The 22,530-nt window shown below is 43.5% G+C and overlaps 1 protein-coding gene across 2 annotated transcripts in view; it reads left to right on the top strand.

The window, feature by feature from the left end:
* Window positions 1-8,755: 8,755 nt before the first annotated feature.
* Window positions 8,756-22,530, top strand: part of OGDH (oxoglutarate dehydrogenase) — a 32,446-nt gene continuing 18,671 nt past the window's right edge. The window contains exons 1-6 of one of the 2 annotated variants that reach the window (XM_008066874.1): window positions 8,756-8,980; window positions 13,890-14,044; window positions 14,262-14,408; window positions 15,033-15,123; window positions 15,519-15,698; window positions 20,566-20,694. In XM_008066874.1, coding sequence (XP_008065065.1) covers window positions 8,810-8,980; window positions 13,890-14,044; window positions 14,262-14,408; window positions 15,033-15,123; window positions 15,519-15,698; window positions 20,566-20,694 — 873 coding nt within the window. In that variant the 5' untranslated portion in view covers window positions 8,756-8,809. The remainder of the gene's footprint in view (window positions 8,981-13,889; window positions 14,045-14,261; window positions 14,409-15,032; window positions 15,124-15,518; window positions 15,699-20,565; window positions 20,695-22,530) is intronic. The other variant, XM_021717013.1, reaches the window with a different exon arrangement.

Genomic DNA, 22,530 nt, shown 5'->3' with positions numbered 1-22,530 from the left:
GATCTTGAGCCCTTTGGCCGGTTTCTCCAGTGCTCACATCCTGTAAAGCTGTAGTACAAGCTTCATATTGTGACTCTACATTGATACTGTCATGACTGCGAACATCCATCACCAGGAGCATCCCACCTGTTGCCTTTTTGTAGACACATACACTTCCTTCCCATCTCACCCATTACGTCTGACCCCTGGCAGCCGCTATTGTATTCTCCATTTCTGTAGCTTTGTCATTTCAAGAATGTTATACCTGTGGAATCACAATATGTAACCTTTTGAGATTGTCACTTTTCTTTCTTATTTATTTACTTTTTAATTTTTTTTAAATTTTTTTGGTCACTTTTCAATCAGCATAATTTTTTAGAGATTCATGCAGGTTGTTGGTATGTCTCAATAGATTGTTCATTTTATTGCTGAGTAGTATTTTGTGGCATGGATGTACCACAACTGTTTTAACCAGTCACTTGTTGAAAGACCTCTGAATATTTTCCATTCTTTGGCTAATTGGTTCTTCTTCAGAACAAAAATTTTTAATTTTGATAGCACTCGGTTTATCAGTTTTCCTTTTATAGATCATCTTTTGCTTCAAGTCGAAGATCCCTTTCCTTGGCCCTGGATCCCAAAGGGTGTTCTATGTATTTTTCTAAAGATTTTCTAGTTTTGTGTTTTAGGTTTAAATCTATGATTCATTTTGAGTAAATTTCTATATAAGGTATGAAGTTTAGATCAAAATTCTCTTATTTTTATGCTTTTGCCTATGGTGTCCAGTTGTCCTGATACTATCAGCTGAAAAATTTGTCCTTCCTTCACTGGACTACTTTTGTGCCTTTGTCAAAAATCAGTTGGACTTATTTGTATGGGTCTGTTTCTGGGTTTTCTGTTATTTTCCTTTAATTCGTGTGTCTGTCCTTCCATCAGTTCCACAGTGTCTTGATTACTGTAGCTACTGAACTTTATTTTTTGTTTTCACAATTGTTTTGACTATTTTAGGGTCTCTGCTTATAGATTTGAGAAAAAGCATGTCTGTGTCTACATAAAACCTTGCTGGCATTAGGAATTAGTTTAAGCCTATAGATTCACTTAAGGAGAAATGACATTTTTACTATGTTACCTTCCAATGCATGAACATAGTAAGTCTCCATTTATTTAATCTTCCTTGTTTTTTTCCATCAACTTCTTGTCATTTTCAGTATGTAAGTTGTATATTTGTTTTTTGGGGGTTTTTTTTAAGTCACAGTCTCACTCTGTTGCCCAGGCTAGAGCACAGTGACATACTCCCTGGCTAAGATTTTGACTTATTGTAGAGACAAGGGCTCACCAAATTGCGTGGTCTGATCTCAAACCCCTGGGCTCAAGAAATCCTCTCACCTCTGCCTCCCAAAGTGTTGGGATTACAGACATGAGCCACCATGCCTGGCTTGTATACAGTTTTGTTAGATTTACACTTAAAGTGTTTTTTCTTTTTTAATATTGGTACCCTCACATTTACTGGTAGTGTACAGAAGTACAACTGATTTTAGTGTTTATGTTGCATCCTGAGATCTTGATGAACACACTTATTATGGTACTTTATTTTGTTTTGTCTTTTATAGATTGCTTAGGATTTTCTATATAAACAGGCCCGCCATCTGAAAATAGGAAGTTATTTCTTATTTCCTTTTCTTGCCTTATCATAGTAGCTACAACTTTTGGCCTTTGTTGAAAAGAGTGGGGAGAGTGGATATCTTTATGCCCTATTCCTTATTTTAGGGTAAAAGTTGTCTGTCTTTCACCATTATGCATAATGTTAGCTGTAGATTTTTTTGTGGATGCTGTTGATTAAGTTAGGGAAGTTCCCCTGTATTTCTATTTTTCTGATAGTTTTTATTATGAATGGGTATTGTCAGACATTTTTCCTGCATCTATTGATATGATCATATGATTTTTCTTCTTTAATGGAGAAGAGTTAATGATAATATAGTGGATTGTGTTGGTTGATTTTTGACTATTTCACCAGCCTTGAAATACTGCAATAATTTGATCATGGCACATAATTTTTGTTTTTTTTTTTGAGTCAGCGTCTCACTCTGCTTCCCAGGCTAGAGTACAGTGGCACGTTCATAGCTATTGCAGCCTCTGCTGGGCTCAGGCAATCCTTCTACCTCAGCCTTTCAAGTAGCTGGGACTAGGTGTGCACCACCACACCCAGCTAATTTTTTGATCTATTGCAGAGACAAGGTCTCGCCATGTTGCCCAGGCTAGGCTCAGTCAGTCCTCTCACCTCAGCCTCCCTAAGTGCTGATATTACAGGCATGAGCCACCGCGCCTGGCTAATTTTTAAAATATATTGTATCTCTATATATTTTTTGCCTCTGTATTCATGAGTGATATTGATCTATAATTTTCTCTTTTTGTTTTTGTCTGCTTTTTGTATCAGGGTAATTCTGGCTTCATAAAATAAATTGAGACTTATTTCTCCTATTCTGTTTTCCTGAAGAAATTGTATAGAATTGATGTTAATTCTTCTTCAAACATTTGATAGAGTTTTTCAGCAAATCCATCTGGGCTTAGAGATTTCTTTGTTATAAACTTTTTATTTGTTAATTGATTTCCTTATTAGTTATAGGGCTGTTCAGGTTATCTAATGTAATATAGTTTGTGTTCTTCTACAAGTTGTGAAATATTTGTAGAGATGTTCATAGTATTCACTTATTTTCTTTTTGCTATTTGGAGGGTCTTTGTTGATAACCTATTTCATTCCTGATATTGGTAATTTGTGTCCTCTTTTTCTTGTCAGTCTTACAAGAAGTTTGTCAGTGTTATTGATCATTTCAGAGAACCAGCTTCTTGTTTCATTGGCTTTTTTCTATTGTTTTGCTCTTTTAAATTTCATTGATTTTTGCTTTTTATTATTTTCTTGTGCTTATTGGTTTTTGTTTGTTACTCTTCCCTCTTTTTCTAGGATCTTGGAGTGGGAACTTATATTATTGATTAGAGACTATTGTTTTCTGATGTATGATTTACTACTATAAAATTCCCTCTCAGTACTGTTTTAGCTGTCCCACAGAGTTTGATATGTTATATTTTCATTTTCATTCAGTTCAGTGTATTTTTTTTTTTATATCCCTTGATGCTTCCTCTTTGGTCCATGGATTATTTAGAAATGTGTTATTTAATTTCCAAGTGTTTGAAGATTTTCTTATCTTGTTACTGTTTTTAGTTTAATTTCAGTGTAGTTGAAGAATGCATCTTGTATGATTTCAGTTATGCTAAATTTGTTGAGTTTTTTATTTTTATTTTAGTGGCCCATATATTGTCTGTCTTAGCATATGTTCTATGGGTACTTGAAAAGAAAGCTGTTATTGGGTGGAGTGTTCTGTAAATATCTGTTGGATCCTGTAGGTTTATGGTTATGGGGTTCTTCTACATCCTTGCCAATTTTCTGCCTCATTTTTCAGTCAGTTGTTGAGAGAAGGGTATTGAAGTCTTTAACTATAAACATGAGTTTGTCTATTTATCCTTTTAGTCCTGTCAGGTTCTGGTTTACGTAATTTGCAGCTTTTATTTAGAATTGCTATCCTCTCAGTAGGTTGACCCTTTTATCATGATGTCACGTCCCTCTGTCTATGATAATTTTCTTTGCTCTGAAGTCTACTTTATCTGATATTAATGTATTCGTTTCTATTTGTATCTGATTAATATTTTACATGATATTTTTTCCATCTTTTACTTTCAACCTACCCATATCATATTTGAAGTGAGTTTCTTGTAGATAAGCATAAGTGGGGTTTTTTTTAATCCACTCTACCAATCTCTATCTTTTACTTGGTATATTTAGATTCTTTATATTTAATGCAATTATTACTACGTTAGAACTTAAGGCTGCCATTTTATTCTTTATTTTCTGTTTCATTTTTCATTTCTTTGCTTTCACTTTCCTTGTAGATTTTTAAACCCATATTTTATTTTATTTTCTAATTTTTTTTCTCAGATATGATGAACAGAAGGTATAAACCCATATTTAAAATTTTTGTTTTATTTATGTATAGTGTTTTTTACTGTATCCCTTTGTATAGCTTTTTTAGTGGTTGCTCTAGGTATTATTACATTAGATGGACATAACTTATCATAGTCTCCTGAAGCTATCACTTTCCCAGTAAAAGTTAAGTGTGGAAACCTTACCTTCTTTTATATATTTTTACCCTTCTCCATTTATAATATAATTATCTTAACTATTTTCTCTATATGCTTTTAGAACCACATCAGACAGTATTGTTAGTTTGCTTCAACCACCAAACATAATTTAGAAGACCTAAGAGGAAAGTCTGATATATTTATTCAGATTTCTGCTTTTTGTGATTTTTCTTCTGGTATTCTAGGATTCTTGTTTTGTTTCCTTTCTATTTAGAGAACTTCCTTTGGCCATTCTTTTAGGGCAAGTCTGCTGGGGACAAACTTAATTTTTCTTCATCTGTGAATCTCTTGTTTTCCCCTTCTTTCCTTCAGGATTTTTTTTTGTGGATATAGGATTTATCCTTTTAGTCCTGTCAGGTTCTGGTTTACGTAATTTGCAGCTTTTATTTAGAATTGCTGTCCTCTCAGTAGGTTGACCCTTTTATCATGATGTAGACAGAATCCTTTTCTTTGAGCTCTTGAAAATTGCTGTGCCTCTTCTTTCTAACCTCCATGGTTTCTGATGAAAAATCTTGTCATTTGAATTGTTTTCCCCTATAGATAAGGTACTGGTACTGTTTTAGCTGTCCCCCAGAGTTTAATATGTTATATTTTCATTTTCATTTAGTTCAATGTATGGCTACTTTCAACATTTTTTTCCTTTGGCTGGGTGCAATGGCTCACCCCTTTAACCCAGCACTTAGGGAGGCCAAGGTGGGAGTGTCACTTGAGGCCAGGAATTTGTGACCAGCCTGGACAACATAGCAAGACCCCAAATCTACAAAAATATATTTTTAAAATTTTTTCTTTGATTTCAATTTTCAGAAGTGTAATTATGATATGTTTTGGCATGGATTTCTTTAGGCATATCCTGTGGATTAACTTCGCTTCTTGAAAGTGTGGGTTTATATCTTTTGTCAACAGAAGTTTTCAGCTATCATTTTCTAAGTACTTTTTCGGCTGCTTGTTTTCTCCTCTGCTTCTTTGATCTCATCCACACATATGTGAAGTCTTTTATTATAGTGTCACTTGTCCCTGAGACTGTGTTCATTTTTTGTTTTCTTTCTGTTCTTCACATTGACTAATTTATGTTGTTCTGTCCTCAAATTCACTGATTGTCTGCCTCCTTATTCTTCCACTGAATCTCTCCTTTTTTTTTTTTTGAGTCATAATTTCACTGTCACCCAGGCTGGAGTGCAGCAGCCCAATCGCGGCTACTGTAACCTTGACCTGCTGGTCTCAGGTGATCCTTCTGCCTCAGCCTTCCAAGTAGCTGGGACCAAGCATGTGCCACCATGCTCGGGTAATTTTTTGATGAAATCCTGCCATGTTGCCCATGCTGGTTGTGAACCCCTGAGCTCAGGCAGTCCTCTCACCTCAGCTTCTCATACATCTCCAACTTTTTGCTGAGACTTTGTATTTCATGACTCACTTTTTAAAAATTTGTCTCTATCATGTTCATAATTGCTCATGGAAGTTGTTTTGTGATGGATCCCTTAAAATTTTAGATTATTCTAACATCTTTGTTATCATGGTGTTGATGTCTATTGATTGTCTTTTCTCATTCAATCTGAGATGCTCCTGGTTCTTGTTACGGGTAGTCTATTGAAACCAGGACATTTGGGTATTAGAAAAGTCAGGATCTTATTAAATCTGTTATAGCAGACTTTCTCTAGACACTGCTCTGGTGCAATATCAAGTCTCCACTAATATTGGACCAGGGGGAGAGGGCTGATGCATTACCTCCCAGAGGGGAGGAAATTTGGGGCTCTCTCTTGGACCTTCTTTGAAACCTCAGGGATGAGGCTGGGGGCTGGGACTCACCTGGTAAGGATGGGCATATGGCCACAGTGTTTTTTCTAGTGTTTTGCTGGAGTAGAGCAGTTACTGTCTAAAAGTTTTTTGTCTTGCTAGGTTGCCTCTTTCCTGGTTCTTTGGATTGAGAGCCGCTTTTGTTGGGCTTTTGTTATCAAATACACCTCTTGTAGTTTTGGGATTGCTGATTCTTTTGCTCCTAGTCTAGGATATTCAAAGCCAAAAGGAAACCCAGGGACCTCCCTGCTGTGTTTTGCCTTGAGACCTCCCTAGCTGGTCTGCTGCCTTCTATCTCCCTTTCAGGGTTGTCTTATGTTTGTTTTACATATGGAGTCTAGGATTGTTAGTTGTACCGTTCCAAAGTACACATCTATAGATTTAATTTCTCAAATGTCTAAAGGACTACAAGTGGGCCTGCAGTTCCACGACTCAGCAATACAGCCCAAGAACTGTGAATTCAGGATGATAGAAGAAGGATCACCACCTGACCACATGATGAGACTGGGGATATCTGCAGACTGTTACTTCACAGGGTCTTCATGCTGAAAGATTGTGACCAGTGCACAGTTTTCATCTTGGGGGCATTCCCGTGACTGGTTAATCACAGTCCAGCTATTTTTCCAACAAAATGGGCACTGTTTGGATACTCTGGTCCCCACATCTGCCCCTGGTCTGGTTTTTTCATCAGCTAGGACAGATTTCTCAAAAATAATTTTGTTTTTCATTCATAAACACATAGAGCAGTTAACCAAAAGCTGGGTCATAAATGGCAAGAGCTGTTGCATCACCCAGTCCCAAGTGATTGTGGTGTCTTCATTATTGACAGAATAACTGGAGGAAATGGGTGGGCATGCTTAACTAAGTCACTACTACCATCGTCACCCTTCAGGTTTAAGAAAAAAAGCCAGATTTCCTTTGTTTTAATAAAACAAACAACTTGGAAAACACAGAGAATGCTTTTAAGACCTAAACACTGGCCAGGTGCAGTGGCTCAGCCTGTAATCCCAGCACTTTGGGAGGTCAAGGCGAGAGGATTGCTTGAGCCTGGGGGTTCAAGACCAGTCTGGGCAACTTGGTGAGACATCATCTATACAATAAATCAAAAAATAAGCTGGGTGTGATAGTGCACACCTGCAGTTCCAGCTGTGAACTGCAGTGGCTGTGAGCGTGCCACTGCACTCCAGCCTGCGTGACAGAATGAGTGAGACTCCAACTCAAAAAAAAAAGACATAAAAACTGTCCTAAAGTATTTATAAATAATTGCTGTAAACTGGGCTTGGTGGCTCAGCCTGTAATCTTGTGCCCTGGGAGGCTGAGGTGAGTGGATTGCCTGAGCCCGCGGGTTCAAGACCTGCCTGGGCAACTTGGCGAGACCTCATCTCTACAATAAATCAAAAAATTAGACGGGCATGGTAGCGCGCGCCTGTAGTTCCAGCTACTTGGAAGGCTGAGGCGGAAGGATCGCCGAAGTCCAGCAGGCCAAGGCTGCGGTGGCCGGGAGTGGCCACTGCACTCCAGTCTGGGCAACAGAGTGAGACTCCAACTCAAAAAAAAAAAAAAAAATTGCTGTAGTTCCCAAACCCAAAAGACTTAAAAACTGTCCTAAAGTATTTATCAATAAATACTGTAGTTCCCAAACCCAACTTGAATCAGAATCACCTGGGGGGATTCAGTGTGAATCAGTACCAGACTTGGATCCTGGTAATGTGCATTTTTACAAATCTCTCAGGAGATTCAAATACACAGTGTGTTTGTAAACTACTGTGTTAATTCCGTGCTGGGCCCTTATGTCTCACAGTGGCTCTTATTTTTACCCTTAAGTTGGCCGGGAGACAATGAGAATATTTCATCTTGTGAAGATGTTGGAGACCTTGCAGAATCCTTGTTTACAGATTCATTTTTCTTTCCTGAAACCTGAGAAGATCCTGGTGCAATTTATTCCACTGCTAGTCACTCTTGAATTGTGCTCTTGGCCCTACTCTAGCTGATATATTATGTCAGGTAGATGCCAAACAAGAAAAAAGAACATATGGTGTCATGTGACAGTTTTCTTCCCTGATAATTATTGCAAGATGAAACAAGCACATAACGCCAGAAAAAGAGCCCTTCCATCATTATTCTTTATCAATTTGAAATATGCTTTCAGATGAAGAGGCATCTTCCCCATAGTTAGTGCTCCAATTGAGTGATTGGATTGGGGAGAGGGAGTGTTAGACCTGTGACTGCTGAGTACTGCCTGCAGAATGGGCTTAGAATGTGTAGTTTGTAAATTTCAGAAGAGGACCATCCTTATCAGAGGCCAAGGGCTGTTTGTCCACTGTGCTGCTGCCCGGTGTTGGACCCCTCCTGGGCAGCTCTTCTAAGACCAGTTGGTTTCTGGTGACTGTTTCTCCTTCACTTAGTCCCTCAACTTTTTGTCATTTACCACATACACATATTATTGTCATATAATACATATATGATCTCCTGTTCTATATCATTTCCTCATTTTCTGCTTTAATTTCCTCTGTAACTTTTTATTTGATCTTTTATTGACTTACTTAGTGCCTTTTCGTGGCTCTTTCCTCCCACCCCCAAAATTGGTTATCTTTGAGACTTTGAAATAAATTGTCTCTATATTATGAACAATTGACACACTGAACAAATACATGCATACTCTGAATTTTGTTGTGGTTTACCTGTGAAACCCAGTAATATTCTCAGCTTCCGTTTATTGCTGAAGTCTGTGTTTCTGGCCTTGAAGTATTACTTATTTTCATATATATCAGGGGCTTTTTGTGTGAATTTTTTCTTTCCTTTTTGCTCCCTTGAGGAGTTCCTTTCTCTTTCCATAAACTGTGGCCCCTGCATGGCTGTGCCCTGTCCCTCCTCATCTGGCTTGTCCTGCCCACATCGCCCTGCAGGGTTCTACGGCCTGGATGAGTCTGACCTCGACAAGGTCTTCCACTTGCCCACCACCACTTTTATCGGGGGACAGGAGTCAGCGCTTCCTCTGCGAGAGATCATCCGCCGGCTGGAGGTAAGAACCAAAGCGGTTTTCAGAAAAGTCTGGTGGCCTTGCTAAGAACCTGCACTGGCAGGATGGCCTCAAAACTCGATTTTTTTGTTGTTTGGTCCTATCTTTTTTTTTTAAAAAGTAAGGGAAAGGGAACTTAAAATTTTTTTTTTTTTTTTGTAGATAGGGAACTCTTGCAGACACATAACTTTAGCGACAACAACTAAAAGTCATGGCTCAGGTATTAAGCCGCCTGTGTCCAGTCCTGCCTTCCTGGGCAAGTCGTAGCAAGGGTAACTTCCATGCCCATTCCAGAGGGGAGAGTGGGATTGATGAGCAGTCCATGCCAAGAGTTAACTGTTACTATTACTTAATACTGCTCCTGATGTTCAGAGCTAAAGAACTGAGGTTAAAGCAGACTGAGAAAATGCTCTGGAATGGGGCTTCTCAGAATTGAGGTCCTGTGTCATGAAGAGTCTGGATCCTTCAGTAGCACCTGATGTGCCTAACAGGCTAGGCTTAACCACACTGGCCAGTAGCACTCTCTGAGGTAGTTTCTGCCTTGGCTGAACATGAGAACCACCTTGGGAACTTTCAGAACCCTCAGTACCCAGGTCACAGCTCAGGTCCCCTAAGTCCGAACCCCCTACTACATCCCAGTGATTAGCCCTTGCTACAGCAAGTGAGGTTCATTTTAAAATTCTCTTCATTGGTTCCACACTTGGCTGCAGAGTGGCATGAAAAGATCTGAGGGTCAGGTGACAGCATTTTTTGCAGTTTGTGATGAGCATCCTGCAGTGTCAGTCAGCATCTCAGTTTGGAGCTGCCTCACTGCCTGCCTTCCTCACTTCTAGGCCTGTAGGAGAGAAGGGGGTGGAAACCAGACCTAAGTGCCAGCCAGCATCAGAAAAGAGGGGTCAGCCAGAAGGAGGTGGCACCAGAATGGGGTGTCAGGAAGAAATGGTCAGCAGGAGAGGTAGATGCCAGTGGGAAGTGGTCACTAGTAGGGCGAGGGTACCAAGAGGGAGTGGCCAAGGTAAATTGAGGTGAATTAACCTTTGGGTTCTTCCTATCACCTTTACCTGCACCAGTGTCACGACATTAACCATAATCTTTAGTCCTGTTCAACATGGGAGCCACTAGCCACATCAAGCAGTTGAAATGTGCAAAATACCTGAATAACTTTTTAAAATATTGAAAAGGTAGCCGGGCTCGGTGGCTCAGCCTGTAATCCCGTGCCTTGGGAGGCTGAGGTGAGTAAATTGCCTGAGCCCACAGGTTCGAGACCCGCCTGGGCAACTTGGCGAGATCTCATCTCTACAATAAATCAAAAATTAGCCGGGTGTGGTAGCGCACGCCTGTAGTTCCAGCTACTTGGAAGGCTGAGGTGGAAGGATCACCGGAGCCCAGCAGGTTGAGGCTGCAGTGGCATGGAGCGGCCACTGCACTACAGTCTGGGTGACAGAGTGAGACTCCAACTCAAAAAAAAAAAAAAAAAAGAAAAGGTAGTATGTTTGATACGTTGGGTCAAATAGGAAAATTAATTTCATCTGTTTCTACTAGGAAGACAAATTACATATGGGGCTCACTTTGTTTCTGTTGGATATTGCTGATCTAGAAGTTCTCGTGTTGTCTATGTCCCCACAAATGGCACCCCATATAGACAGTTCTTCTTCAAGAAGCCCTGCTCCCAAATTACTTGGCTGCTCTTGTGTCCCACCCCATTCCCTCAGCATATTTCCTGTTTATCTGGCCCTGAGAGCCCCTTTCACTTCAGAGGAGTCCTCAGTGGGGAGCCTAGCAGCTCGTTGTTAAGCATGTACTCTCATTGGAAGCTCCCCTGGGGTCACTGTATTCATAGCAAGCCACAGTGTGTCATCTCAGGGGCCCCTTCAGCACCTTCCTTCCCAGAAAGGAAAATCAGGCAGGGGTGCTGATGTCCCCTATGGCTAACTTCCTCTCTGAATTTCACATCCCAAGTAGTCCCAGTTGTGTCATTTGAAGCAGATAGAGAGGCCGCAGGATTTGAAGGGCTGCTTGCCTTTCAACTCAGCTGATGCCAGAGTCCTGGATTTGGCTCTTACTGTCTTGGGACAATTAGTCCTGGACCCCAGAAGGCCCAGGCCAAAACATCTCCTATATCCAGAGTGGCCCCAGCTTTAGAAGACTTCATTCTCACAGCAGTTTACAGATATTTGTGTAAACAGCTCACTACCTTGCCTGATGATGATGCTTTATTTATGTGTAATGTTGTATATGTGTTATATTGGTGGCATAATTAGACAGAACGTACGTTGATCACATGACATAATAGTCAACTTGCATCTCTTTTAAAAATTAGAGAAAATGTGACTTGGCTTCCTAAAATTTTTCTCATTCGAGAAACAGAATCAGCCACTAACACTCTCTGTCCTTTTCTACTGGAGATAGAATTAAGAACAGGAAAAATAAAACATTATCCAGTAGCCTGATAACTATATCTACAAGTTAATAGCGCAAGTAATGCTGATAATGTTGGGGAGATACTGATTTCTAGAGCCTTTAACCAAGTAGTTTCCTTTGAGCTTTTATTTATTCAATAATAGAAATTCCGCCTCTGTCAGTCATAAAGGGAGAAGGAAGAGGCATGGGTAAGAGCCCTGGCAGCATCGTTTTGCCACCTCTGCAGTTGTGGACAGTAGTCGTGACAAAGGGAAGAGCCTTCCCAGCACTCCTCCCCAGCTGGTCACTTGGGGCCAGGATAAAAAAGAATGGACAGACAGCCAGTTTGCGACCCAAACGTGTACCCCGGGAACATGAATCATCTTTGAAGGTTCTTGTCAGCAGCCATTCTGAGCTGGGCTATGTCTTCTTGAATGGGTTTCTTCAGAACTGTACTTTCTTCTACTGGTCAGTAGACTGGGACACTGTGGATCCCCCAAACATCTGTAAAGGTTGGATGAAACAGTGGACTGCTGCTGGCTCTGAAGTGAGGGATGGGGTATGCATCCAGTTTAGAAGTTCCTAATTTATCATCTTAAAGGTTAGGACATAATGGTTTGGGGTCGTCTTAGTCCATCTTGTGTTGCTATAAAGGAATACCTGAGAGTGGTGATTTATAAAGATAAAAAAGTTTGTTTGGCTCATGACTAGAAAACCCATGATTTAGCTGGGCATGGTGACTCACACCTGTAATCCCAGCACTTTTGGAGGTGGAGGCAAGAGTATTGCCTGAGCCCATGGGTTCAAGACCAGTCTGGGCAACATGGTGAGACCTCGTCTCTACAATATATAAGAAAATTAGCCAGGCATGGTGACATGCACCTGTAGTTCCAGCTACTTGGAAGGCTGAAGCAGAAGGATTGCCTGAGCCCAGCCGGTGGAGGCTGTGATGGCCATGAGCGTGCCACTGCACTCCAGCCTGGGTGACAGCAGAGTAAAACTCCAATTCAAAAAAAGGAAGAAAGTTCATGATTTAGCATTGTATTTGATGAGGGCCTCAGGCTGTTTCCACTCAAGTTGGAAGGTGAGGGGATGCCTATATGGGCAGAGATCACATGGTAAGGGAGGAAGCATGGGGTGGAGGGGGGTGATGCCAGTTATCTTGGGAACTAATAGAATGAGAACCCCGCTCAACTCTGAGGGAGAGCATTAAACTATACTTGAGAGATCTACTTGCATGACCAAAACACCTCCCATTAGTCTTCACCACCATGTTGGGGATCAAATTTCAACATGAGACTTGGAGGGGACAAATATTCAAATCATAAGCAGGGGTTGGTAAAAATACTGGGTCTTTCCCAGCAGTATTTTCTTTTTGTTTTTAGGCAGGATTTTTCTTCTGCTGTCTAGAGTGATAACTAGAGTATTGAGGTTGGTCATAATTTTGAGTTCTGGCAAAGTTTGCTTCATTTCCTGATCCTAGAGTATGTATTTAGGAATGGCACACCCTCACCCTGCAGAGAACAGGGAGGAGCTCAGATTCAGCAAATCCTTTTTTTCCCAGCTGGCTTCTTTGTCTGTTGTGAAAACCAAATGGAATCATGGACAAGAGCTGCTGGGCAGACCTGACACATTGATTGGCTGTTGTGATGACAGTTCAAGATGTCTTCCGGGGTCTGTCAAGTGTCATTGTTGCTGCAACAGGGCCTGTCTCCTTTTTCCTCTGTTCTAACTTGGGGTTTGCTTTCAGACCCTTGTCCTGGTCCTCCAGTTTACCTGTGCAGGTCAAGCCATGGACCTCTGCAGGAACACTAGACTTAGCTTAGGGCAGCCCCAGGAGCCTGGTGCCTTTTCCCATTTATGGTACCTCTCCTCTCCTGGCTTTGTCCCACCAAGCCTTATAGAGCTGGTTGCCACTTTCCCTAGCTGTGGAAGATGGATTTTGTATAGGACATCTCAGTCTGCTCAGGACCCTGACTTCTGTCAGTTCTGCATCTTTTGAAGTTTCCCAGAACAGTCAGTTATTAAAAAGTGGAAGTTAAAAATCTGAAAGCCTGCAAATTTTAAACAGCTGTTAAGCCCTTGGCAGCATGTGGACATTTCCTATCACGGGTGTTGGGCACAGGTCTGACCTTGAGGACAGCCTGCCTTCCCTGGGGAAGGACCTATTCCCACAGCTGATATGGTCTGTGTTTCTTGCCATGGAGGGAACCGAGGAGAACGGAGGTTGTTCTTTGGCCTGGCCCCTGGAGAGCCAAGAGGTTCTCTGTGTGCAAGTGATCAAGGTCCCTGAGGAAAGCACTTCATGGCCTTGTGAGCTGCTGGCAACCACTCCATCTCCATTCCATCAGTCTCACCTGGCTCAGATACAGTTGAGAAGGAATCACCACCCCCAAACTGCCCCCTCCCCACCCCCACTCCCCTGCCTTCTGGACTGAGTGGGCAGTTAGTAGTCTTCATTCAACCAGATCTGGTTGGAAGCACCTTGCCTGTGTGTGTCTGTGTGGAATAGATGGCCTACTGCCAGCACATTGGGGTGGAGTTCATGTTCATCAATGACCTGGAGCAGTGCCAGTGGATCCGGCAGAAGTTCGAGACCCCCGGGATCATGCAATTCACAAACGAGGAGAAGCGGACCCTGCTGGCCAGGCTCGTGCGGTCCACCAGGTACGGGTCTGGCCTGGGGCTGTGGGGGCTGTGGGCCTGTGCGCAGACTGTGAGCTGTCCAGGGCATGGGTGTGGCTGCAGCACATGCATGTGAAGGGACACCAGGCAAGTAGTCAGCCTCTAGAACCCCCTCTTGTAGTTCAGGAAAGTTTGACTTTGGTGACAAAGTCTGGCCCTGGTGACATTGCTCTCCAAGGTGGCTTGGTTCCCTATGCAGGTTTGAAGAGTTCCTGCAACGGAAGTGGTCTTCTGAGAAGCGTTTTGGTCTGGAAGGCTGTGAGGTACTGATCCCTGCCCTCAAGACCATCATTGACAAGTCGAGTGAGAATGGAGTAGACTACGTGATCATGGGCATGCCGCACAGGTACTGCTGGGAATGCTTCCCACTGGTTTCTTGCCATCCCGTGGGCTGCATAGGAAGCACTGGGTGGGAGCACTGAGCGAGCAGCCATTCTCTCCTCAAGTGTCAGTTGTGAGCCTGGGCTCATCGGGTAGGTGAGAGTGTCTTGTTTTCAGAGGATTCTCACACCCCTGCCTGTGGAAGACTCTGCAGAGTCACTGTCACAGCCAAGACCACATGTGGTTTCAGATTGGCATTTGGCCTTTCATTGCATTTTTATAAAAATTAAGCCCCAGTGCCCTTGTTGAGGTCTAACCTGGAGGGAAGGCTCTTTCTGACACTGGGAGGAAGGCTAAGACTATGGGAATGGGGGAAGCACAGGGAGGTAATGGAGGCTGAGGAGGCCACAGGCTCGCAGCATTTCTGTACTTTCTGGCTTTCTACTGCCCACTGTGTTGTGACCTCAGGTGCCCAGTGGACAGAGGCTCAGTGCCCACATTGGCTCTGGTTCTTGGGCTATTCTTGGGCTGCAAACCAAAGAGGTGCCATGTCTTGGTTGAGGGGAGGGAATTGCAGCAGCCTTGCCTGCCATCTCAGAGCTATGATTTTTGGCTCTGTTCATCCCACCTGCCCGCTCCTGTGTCTTAGGGGGCGGCTGAACGTGCTTGCGAATGTCATCAGGAAGGAGCTGGAGCAGATTTTCTGTCAGTTCGATTCGAAACTGGAGGCAGCTGATGAGGTGAGATACTTGTATCAAGACACTCCAGCATAGGCCCAGCATATACACAACCCCTGGCTCACATGTTTCTCAGATTTGCCAGGGCCTCAGTTCTTCTGTGCCATTTGCGATTTGCCTTACCTTGTTGGAATAGTTCTGGCATCGGAACAAAGGAGGTGACCAGTGGCCTACCTTCCAGTCCAAGGCTCGGTGGCCCCACGGTCCTCCTATTAAGTGTAAAGATGTCCATCCTGGCTGAGGGACCTTTTTGTGCCCCGAGTGGGAATGATCCTTGGAAAAGGCCTCCTCATCCTTCTGCAGTGGGGTCCTGGGAATAGAAATCCCATATTAAAGGGCTATTGTGGAGAGAGAGCCTCTCCCTGGCCAGGGTCCAAACCCACCATTTACCCCTTCAGGGCTCTGGGGATGTGAAGTACCACCTGGGCATGTATCACCGGAGGATCAACCGTGTGACCGACAGGAACATCACCCTGTCCCTGGTAGCCAATCCTTCCCACCTTGAAGCTGCTGACCCTGTGGTGATGGGCAAGACCAAAGCTGAGCAGTTTTATTGTGGGGACACCGAAGGGAAAAAGGTAAGGCCCCAACAGAGGTCTGCAAGGCAGGTCCCTGCAGCCCCATGTCCCAGCATAGAGCTCCACTCACCAACACAGCCCAGAGCCCTGGGTACATCTGAGACATCATGCTTCTGGAGTTTATAAAATATTCTAAACCAACTTTAAAAGAGTAGCAATGGTAAAATAGTCCCACTTACATACATGCCTCTTCCCTAAAGTTATACTCACCAGAACATGCTTTATCTTTACCACGTCTGTCCAGAAACAGATTTGTAGTTACCATTGATGGACAAAGAAGTAATTTCACTGAAAAGGAGGAGAGTCTTTGAGGAGAAAATGTGGGTAGGCCTGAAGGAGAAATTGTAGAACTGAGAGATGTAAGGAGAGATGGGCTTGATCCGGGGCATGAGTTCAGGGGCCATGAAGAGAGGGAGGACACTGGCTCTGGGTGTGGGTGGGGTCCAGCCTTGCCACCTCTCGTCATGTGAATGTTGAGTGTTGGTACATAACAGTTTATAACCATTTGTCCTCATTTAACCTCAAGGTAGACTTCAGTCTGTAACAGATTATACAGTTCTTATTCCTTAATGATTACCCCAAAACCAACTAATCAGAAAAAAACAGATACTTATGTTGTCTCCTGTGTGTGTTCTGGGGAAGCTACAGAGTTTACCGTGAAGAGCCTCAGAAGAGGCATACCGTGAAGAGCTTCAGAAGAGCAGAGCAGGTAGCCATCATATCTAATTGGCAAAAAATGGCAGGACTTAGGAGTGGGAAGGAAAGAACTTTTTCTGGAGGTGAAAAGTAGGAGCAAAGTTGGAGAGTGGATTGGGGGAGACAGACCAGGGAGGGGCCAGCCTCCCAAGTGTGCCCTGGAAAGAGATCAGGTCTTTTATAGAGGTACAACCAATGATTAGTTTACTGGGTTTTGTTAAAATACTGTAAACCTATAGTGTTGTGCTTAGAGGGTTAGAGGAAGGGAAACCACTGTCACAGGTCATGAAGTCCAGGCTGGAGTGCATTGAGAGCAGGAAGTGATCCCTGCATTGCTGTAAAGAATGAGTGTGATCCATACAGACACACAGATTCTTTACTGTTTCAAACTCAAGAGCTAAGACAGTGCCAAAAAAAACTCCAGGAAGATGCAAAGAGGCCTTGACTTTGCTGGGGGGATGTGCAGCCCCTGCAGCCAGTAACAACACTGGGTGCCTGGGAGGGGCTGGTCAAGGAGAGTTGGCAGGGGGAGACCAGCATTGGAGTGACCACAGTGTCCTTGTAATGGGCATTTGGGTCTGAGTAGTAACAAGTAACAAGATGGCAGAAAACTTGGGACCTCTGCATTCATAAATTGTGGGCAAAAATCCACTTGAGCATTACTCACACAGAATGTTAGAAATTTCCCTAAAAAGAATGAAATAATTAGAGAAAAGGAAATAGAGAGTATTTAAAACTGCTGCAAGAACTGAGTGCGGTGGCTCACACCTGTAATCCCAGCACTTTGAGAGGCGGAGTTGCCTGAGCCCTGAGATTTGATTACCCGTCTGGGCTACTTGGCAAGACCTCGTCTCTACAATAAATCAAAAAATTTGCTAGGTGTGGTGGTTCGCACCTGTTGTTCCAGCTATTTGGAAGGTTGAGGTGAAAGGAGCACCTGAGCCCAGCAGGTTGAGGCTGCAGTGGCTGTGAGCATGTGACTGTACTCTAGCCTGGGTGACAGAGTGAGACTTAAGTGTGAAAAAAAACCACACTACAAGTGGTCACACTATTTGATCCTTTTGTAAGGTACCAGGACAAGAAAGGCTAGCTAGCCTGTTTGGTTGCAAATCTGCATGTCCCTTTGTTTTCCTTCCACAAATACCATGTTGTTACACATTTGCCCTTGCCCCAGTGTGGATAGCCACCAGTCCCTCTTTTTGAGTGGCCTCCTTACCTTGCCTCAAGCCTTCATGTGTCCTTAGCGGGGTCAGTACAGGCTCAGCCCGCTGTCTGTTCTCCTTGCTTCTCCTCTGACACCCCTAGGGAATGGTTTGATTTCCATTAAATCCAGAATTCGGGGAGCTAGTGTGTGTGTTACATAACTTGGCATCCATGAAAAATTACATTCTTTATATAAATGCAGCCGAGGTCATCCCATAACCTTGTGCATGATTGTGAAACTAACCCGATTTGACTCAGTGCTAAGATGGCCCTTGGGAAGGATATTTGTGAAAGCATTTCCTCAGTGCAGCAGTGCATCCTACAGCAAGGGGAGAACCTGCTCTTGCCTGAGGTGCAGGTCAGGTTTCCAGATACAAGGAGAGCCCCGACATGTGCTTGGGGTGATTTCAGTAGTCAGTTACCACTGTGCAGTCACGTTATAACATCATCAGAAGGTCAAGAAAAATATGAAAGGAAGACTAACCCTAGGTGCCCTGTCAGCAGAAGTCAACTGAGATCATCCAGAAAGTATCTGTGGGAAGAAATGACACAATGTGGGCATCAGCAAAAAATGAAATGTCAGTGACTTAAAACCAATGCATTTTATACTCAACAAGGCAACCAGCCTGGGCATTGTGGCAAAGCTATGCACCCCTCCAGAGGGCTTCCTGAGCAAATTATACACTTTTGTCCCTGTCCTATTATCTTGGTGAACATCTGCCACATTTACCAAAAAGCAGGACATGGGCAGTTCTGTGTTAAAATTTTTTAATTCTAGCTGGGTGCGGTGGCTCATGCCTATAATCCCAGCACTTTGGAAGGTTGAGGTGAGAGGATTGCCTGAGCCCACGGGTTCAAGACCAGCCTGGGCAACTTGGCGAGACCTCATCTCTACAATAAATTTTTTTTTAAAATAGCCTGGCATGGTAGCACGTGCCTGTAGTTACAGGTACTTGGAAGACTGAGGCAAAAGGATCACCTGAGCCCAGCTGGTCAAAGCTGCAGTGGCCAGGAGCATGTCACTGCCCTCCAGCCTGGGTGACAGAATAAGACTCCAACTCAAAAAAAATTTTTTTTTTCATTCTAGATTCTTGTCCCTGTCAAGCAAATCATGAACCTTCCCTTCCTGACAAGGAGGACTCAGCACAGTGCTGAGGACTGGGGCGGTGACAGGGACTCAGGGAGGCCCAGGTCAGCAGGCCCATAGGCCAAGGACACAGCATGAGAGGGTGTGAGGGCTAATAATATTATATGTCAGCTTGACTGCCCACAGTGCCCACTTGTTTGGACAAACACCCTTCTGGATGTTGCTGTTGATGCATTTTTTTAAAGATAAGATTAGCATTTAAGCCAGTGGACTTTGAGTAAAGCAGATGACTCACCAAAGTGTGGGTGGGTCCCATCTGATCAGTTTAAGGCCTTCAGAAAAAGACTGAGGTGCCCAAAGAAGAAGGAATTGTCTCCAGATGGCCTTCAGACTCAAGCTGCAATATCACCTCCTCCCACGGCCTCTAGCCTGCCAGCTTGCCAACCTGCCCTGCAGAGTTTGAACTAGCCCAGGGCCTTAAAAGTCATTCTGTCTCTCCTTTCTCTCCCCATCCTATTGGTTCTGTCTCTCTAGAGAACCCTGACTAATACAGGGGTTTAGAGAGACATAGCCTGCGTATCCAAGGAGTAGAAATAGTGGTCTTGCATGGTTGGGGCTTTGGCGACACCAAGCAAATAGGTAAACATGTTGAAGGAAGTCGGAACAAGTGTCTCGCAACCGTAGGAAATATTTATAGGCTTGGGAAAAATGTTGGATTGGAATTTAGGGGTGTTGGTATAAACTCACAGCTTTTTTTTAACGCACACACAGATACACAGAAATAGCCCTCCGTGTGTGCGCACACGTATATTTTCTAGCTCTATACTGACCTTGAATGATGATATGGACCTTGATGTGATAATATCCTAGTACCAATGAGCCCACAAATATTGACCTTAAATGGAGGAATCAAGCTTCTTAGAGAAACAGCTAATTCTAGGACTGGGTAGGGCACAATATGAGGCTACGATGCCCTGTTGTGCCAGAAAGCAAGGAAGTACTCGTGAATGATGGGAACCTGTCCATGGGACAGGGAGGCAGCTGGAGGAGTTCCCATGCCAATCTGGAGCAACATGAGCATCAAAATGACTAACAGTGTTGACAAATTACATACAACCTTTCGAATAAAGTAGGAACTGTGAGTACATAGTAATACAAATAACTAAACGGAGAAGAGAAACCTCTTCCTTGCAGGGCTTGCCATCTGACAAATGTGGGAGTAACAGAAATCAGCATCTGCTGTTCGTCAGCCACCCGAGAGGAGTTGTCAGTGCTGCTGAGGCTGGGGTGCAGGCTTGAGAAGAACAGGATATAAATTTTCTCCTCACAAAATACTGCTACTGTGTTCACCACCAAGGAGAAATCAGAAGTTAAAGGGAGAAGGGCAGACAGCAGCCTGTCCAGATGACCACCATTAACCTAACCTGAGGCAGTGCATCCTTCCCAAGTGGGTACCCAAGCCCTGTCAAGGGTGCACTAAGATGGGAAGGACAAGGAGCTGCTCCAGGTTGAAGGGCTGAAGAGGCGTGACAACTGATGCCGCCCATTCCATGTGTCACCTGGAGTAGTTGACTGAGCTAGTCCTGCTCTCTAGGAGAGTGTATCAGAGCGTCCTACCAGGGCTTGGGGTCTGCAGCTTTCCCTGTGCTCAGGACAGACGGGGGTGGCAGGATGGGGAGGTGTGAGGGTATGGGGCAGACACACTGGGTGCGCTAGTAGGTTGGGAGCTTGAGGTCCTATGTACTCTCTGCCCTTTCTGTGTTTGAAATATCTCAAAACAGATTATTTTTTAAAAAACAAGGATGACTCATTTCCTTTGTTTGCCTTGTGGATTTGTCGATTAGGATGTATTGAATTGGCAGTCTTCTTGGGTGCTTGCAGGTTATGTCCATCCTGTTGCACGGGGACGCTGCATTTGCTGGCCAGGGCATCGTGTACGAGACCTTCCACCTCAGCGACCTGCCATCCTACACAACTCACGGCACTGTGCACGTAGTTGTCAACAACCAGGTACCGCACACCAACCTAAAGGGTCTCCACGTGCATCAGTTTTACTTAGGATGACATCTCTGAGTCAGGGTAGTCATTGTTTTATGATTATAAAAATATGTCTGTTATTAAAAACTTGGACAACACAGAAAACTTTATTTTGTAAGTGAAGAGATTTTAATCACATTATTTGACATGGTGTTAACTGTTTTAGCATATTTTCTTCTAGACCTGCAGGCTTACAGATGGCTGTTTACTTTTTTTAAAAAACTGAATTCTGTATACATAGCTTTATACCCATTCTTATTTACCCCATTTGCTTATGTCATTATATACTCTTAAAATAATTTTAATGAAAATATCCCTTATAGATGATTTCAAAAAATAGACTTTTGGATTCTTTTTTTTTTTCATTGTTTTCTGTAATTTGTGCTGAACATCCTTGTAAGTACTTCTGCCCAACCTTGATATGTATCACCTGTTGTACCTGTGTGTCCTCCTACCAGCCATCTATGAGAGTGCATCCCATCAACTCATGTGAAGTTTCTTTGTTTTGTTTTTTTTTTTTTGAGTTGGAGTCTCACTCTGTCGCTCAGACTGGAGTGCAGTGGCCACTCCCAGCCACTGCAGCCTCGACCTGCTGGGCTCTGGCGATCCTTCTGCCTCAGCCCTCCAAGTAGCTGGAACTACAGGCGCGTGCTACCACGCCTGGCTAATTTTTTTTATTTATTGTAGAGATGAGGTCTCGCCAAGTTGCCCAGGCAGGTTTCGAACACACAGGCTCAGGCAATCCACTCACCTCAGCCTCCCAAAGCGCGGAATTACAGGCTGAGCCACCGAGCCCGGCTGTGAAGTTTCTATAAAAATATTCTAGTGCCTTTTATCTATGGGCACTATACTAGGTACCAAGCAGAGCAAGGGCATGTTCCCATCATCTTAGAGCTTACAGTTTAGTGAGTGCTATACACAGTGCCATGAAGAAAGGGAATGTGGGAGGTGGGCTACAAAGATAGTAGGTTAGTCAGCAATGATTCTCTGAGAATTTGACGTTTTAAGTGGTCTTAAAGGTCAAGTAGGCAAATGTTGAGGAGCAGTAGATCAAGCCAGGAAAGAGGTCCTAGCATACAAGGGAGTGGACAAGGTCATCACAGCTAATGGCTAGTGCAGGAGAGGACTGCCATCAGCCAGCTCCTGAGGGAAGCTCCAGTCCCGTTGCATTGAGAAGTCACTGCAGGGACTGACACAAGGAAGTGACAAGATACTGGTTTTAAAGATGATTTGTTGCTACATGCAGGATAGATTTGTGGAGGACAGAGAAACATGCAGCTGCTCAGCAAGAAGTAATGAGAGAGCCGAGAAAACGTTAAAGTGAAATAAGTAAATGTGGTCACTATGCAGTAAACATTAAAGACCCCAAAATTTGGGATCATGATACGTAGCAAGGTGGCATCTGAGAGCAAGGTTATTCAGGTTGTCATGCCACACACTCCATTCACAAGGTTCCCTGGCAGAAGAGACAATCCTAAACCCAGTATATCAGAAGCTTTGAAATCAGCAGGGATACCATCTCACTCTTCTGCAATTTCACAGCATTCTAAAGGAAGTAAATCATCAGATGTGCTGATCAGGGCCCACCAGACACTCAGAAACAATAAAAACACATTACCTTAGAAATACAGAAGTAAATTTGTGTCTCAAGAAGAACGTATTCAATATGGAGGTCCTTCTGTTTATCATCAGACATTATCTTTCTCTTTTTTTTTGAGTTGGAGTCTCACTCCGTCGCCCAAACTGGAGTGCAGTGGCACACTCACAGCCACTCCAGCATCGACTTGCTAGGCTCTGGTGATCCTTCTG

The sequence above is a fragment of the Carlito syrichta genome, unplaced genomic scaffold, assembly GCF_000164805.1.
Source record: "Carlito syrichta isolate Samal-C Ts95f unplaced genomic scaffold, Tarsius_syrichta-2.0.1 Scaffold309173, whole genome shotgun sequence".
NCBI lineage: Eukaryota > Metazoa > Chordata > Mammalia > Primates > Tarsiidae > Carlito > Carlito syrichta.
The sequence above is the reverse complement of the archived record's forward strand: the minus strand, read 5'-3'. Positions and strand labels throughout refer to the sequence as shown.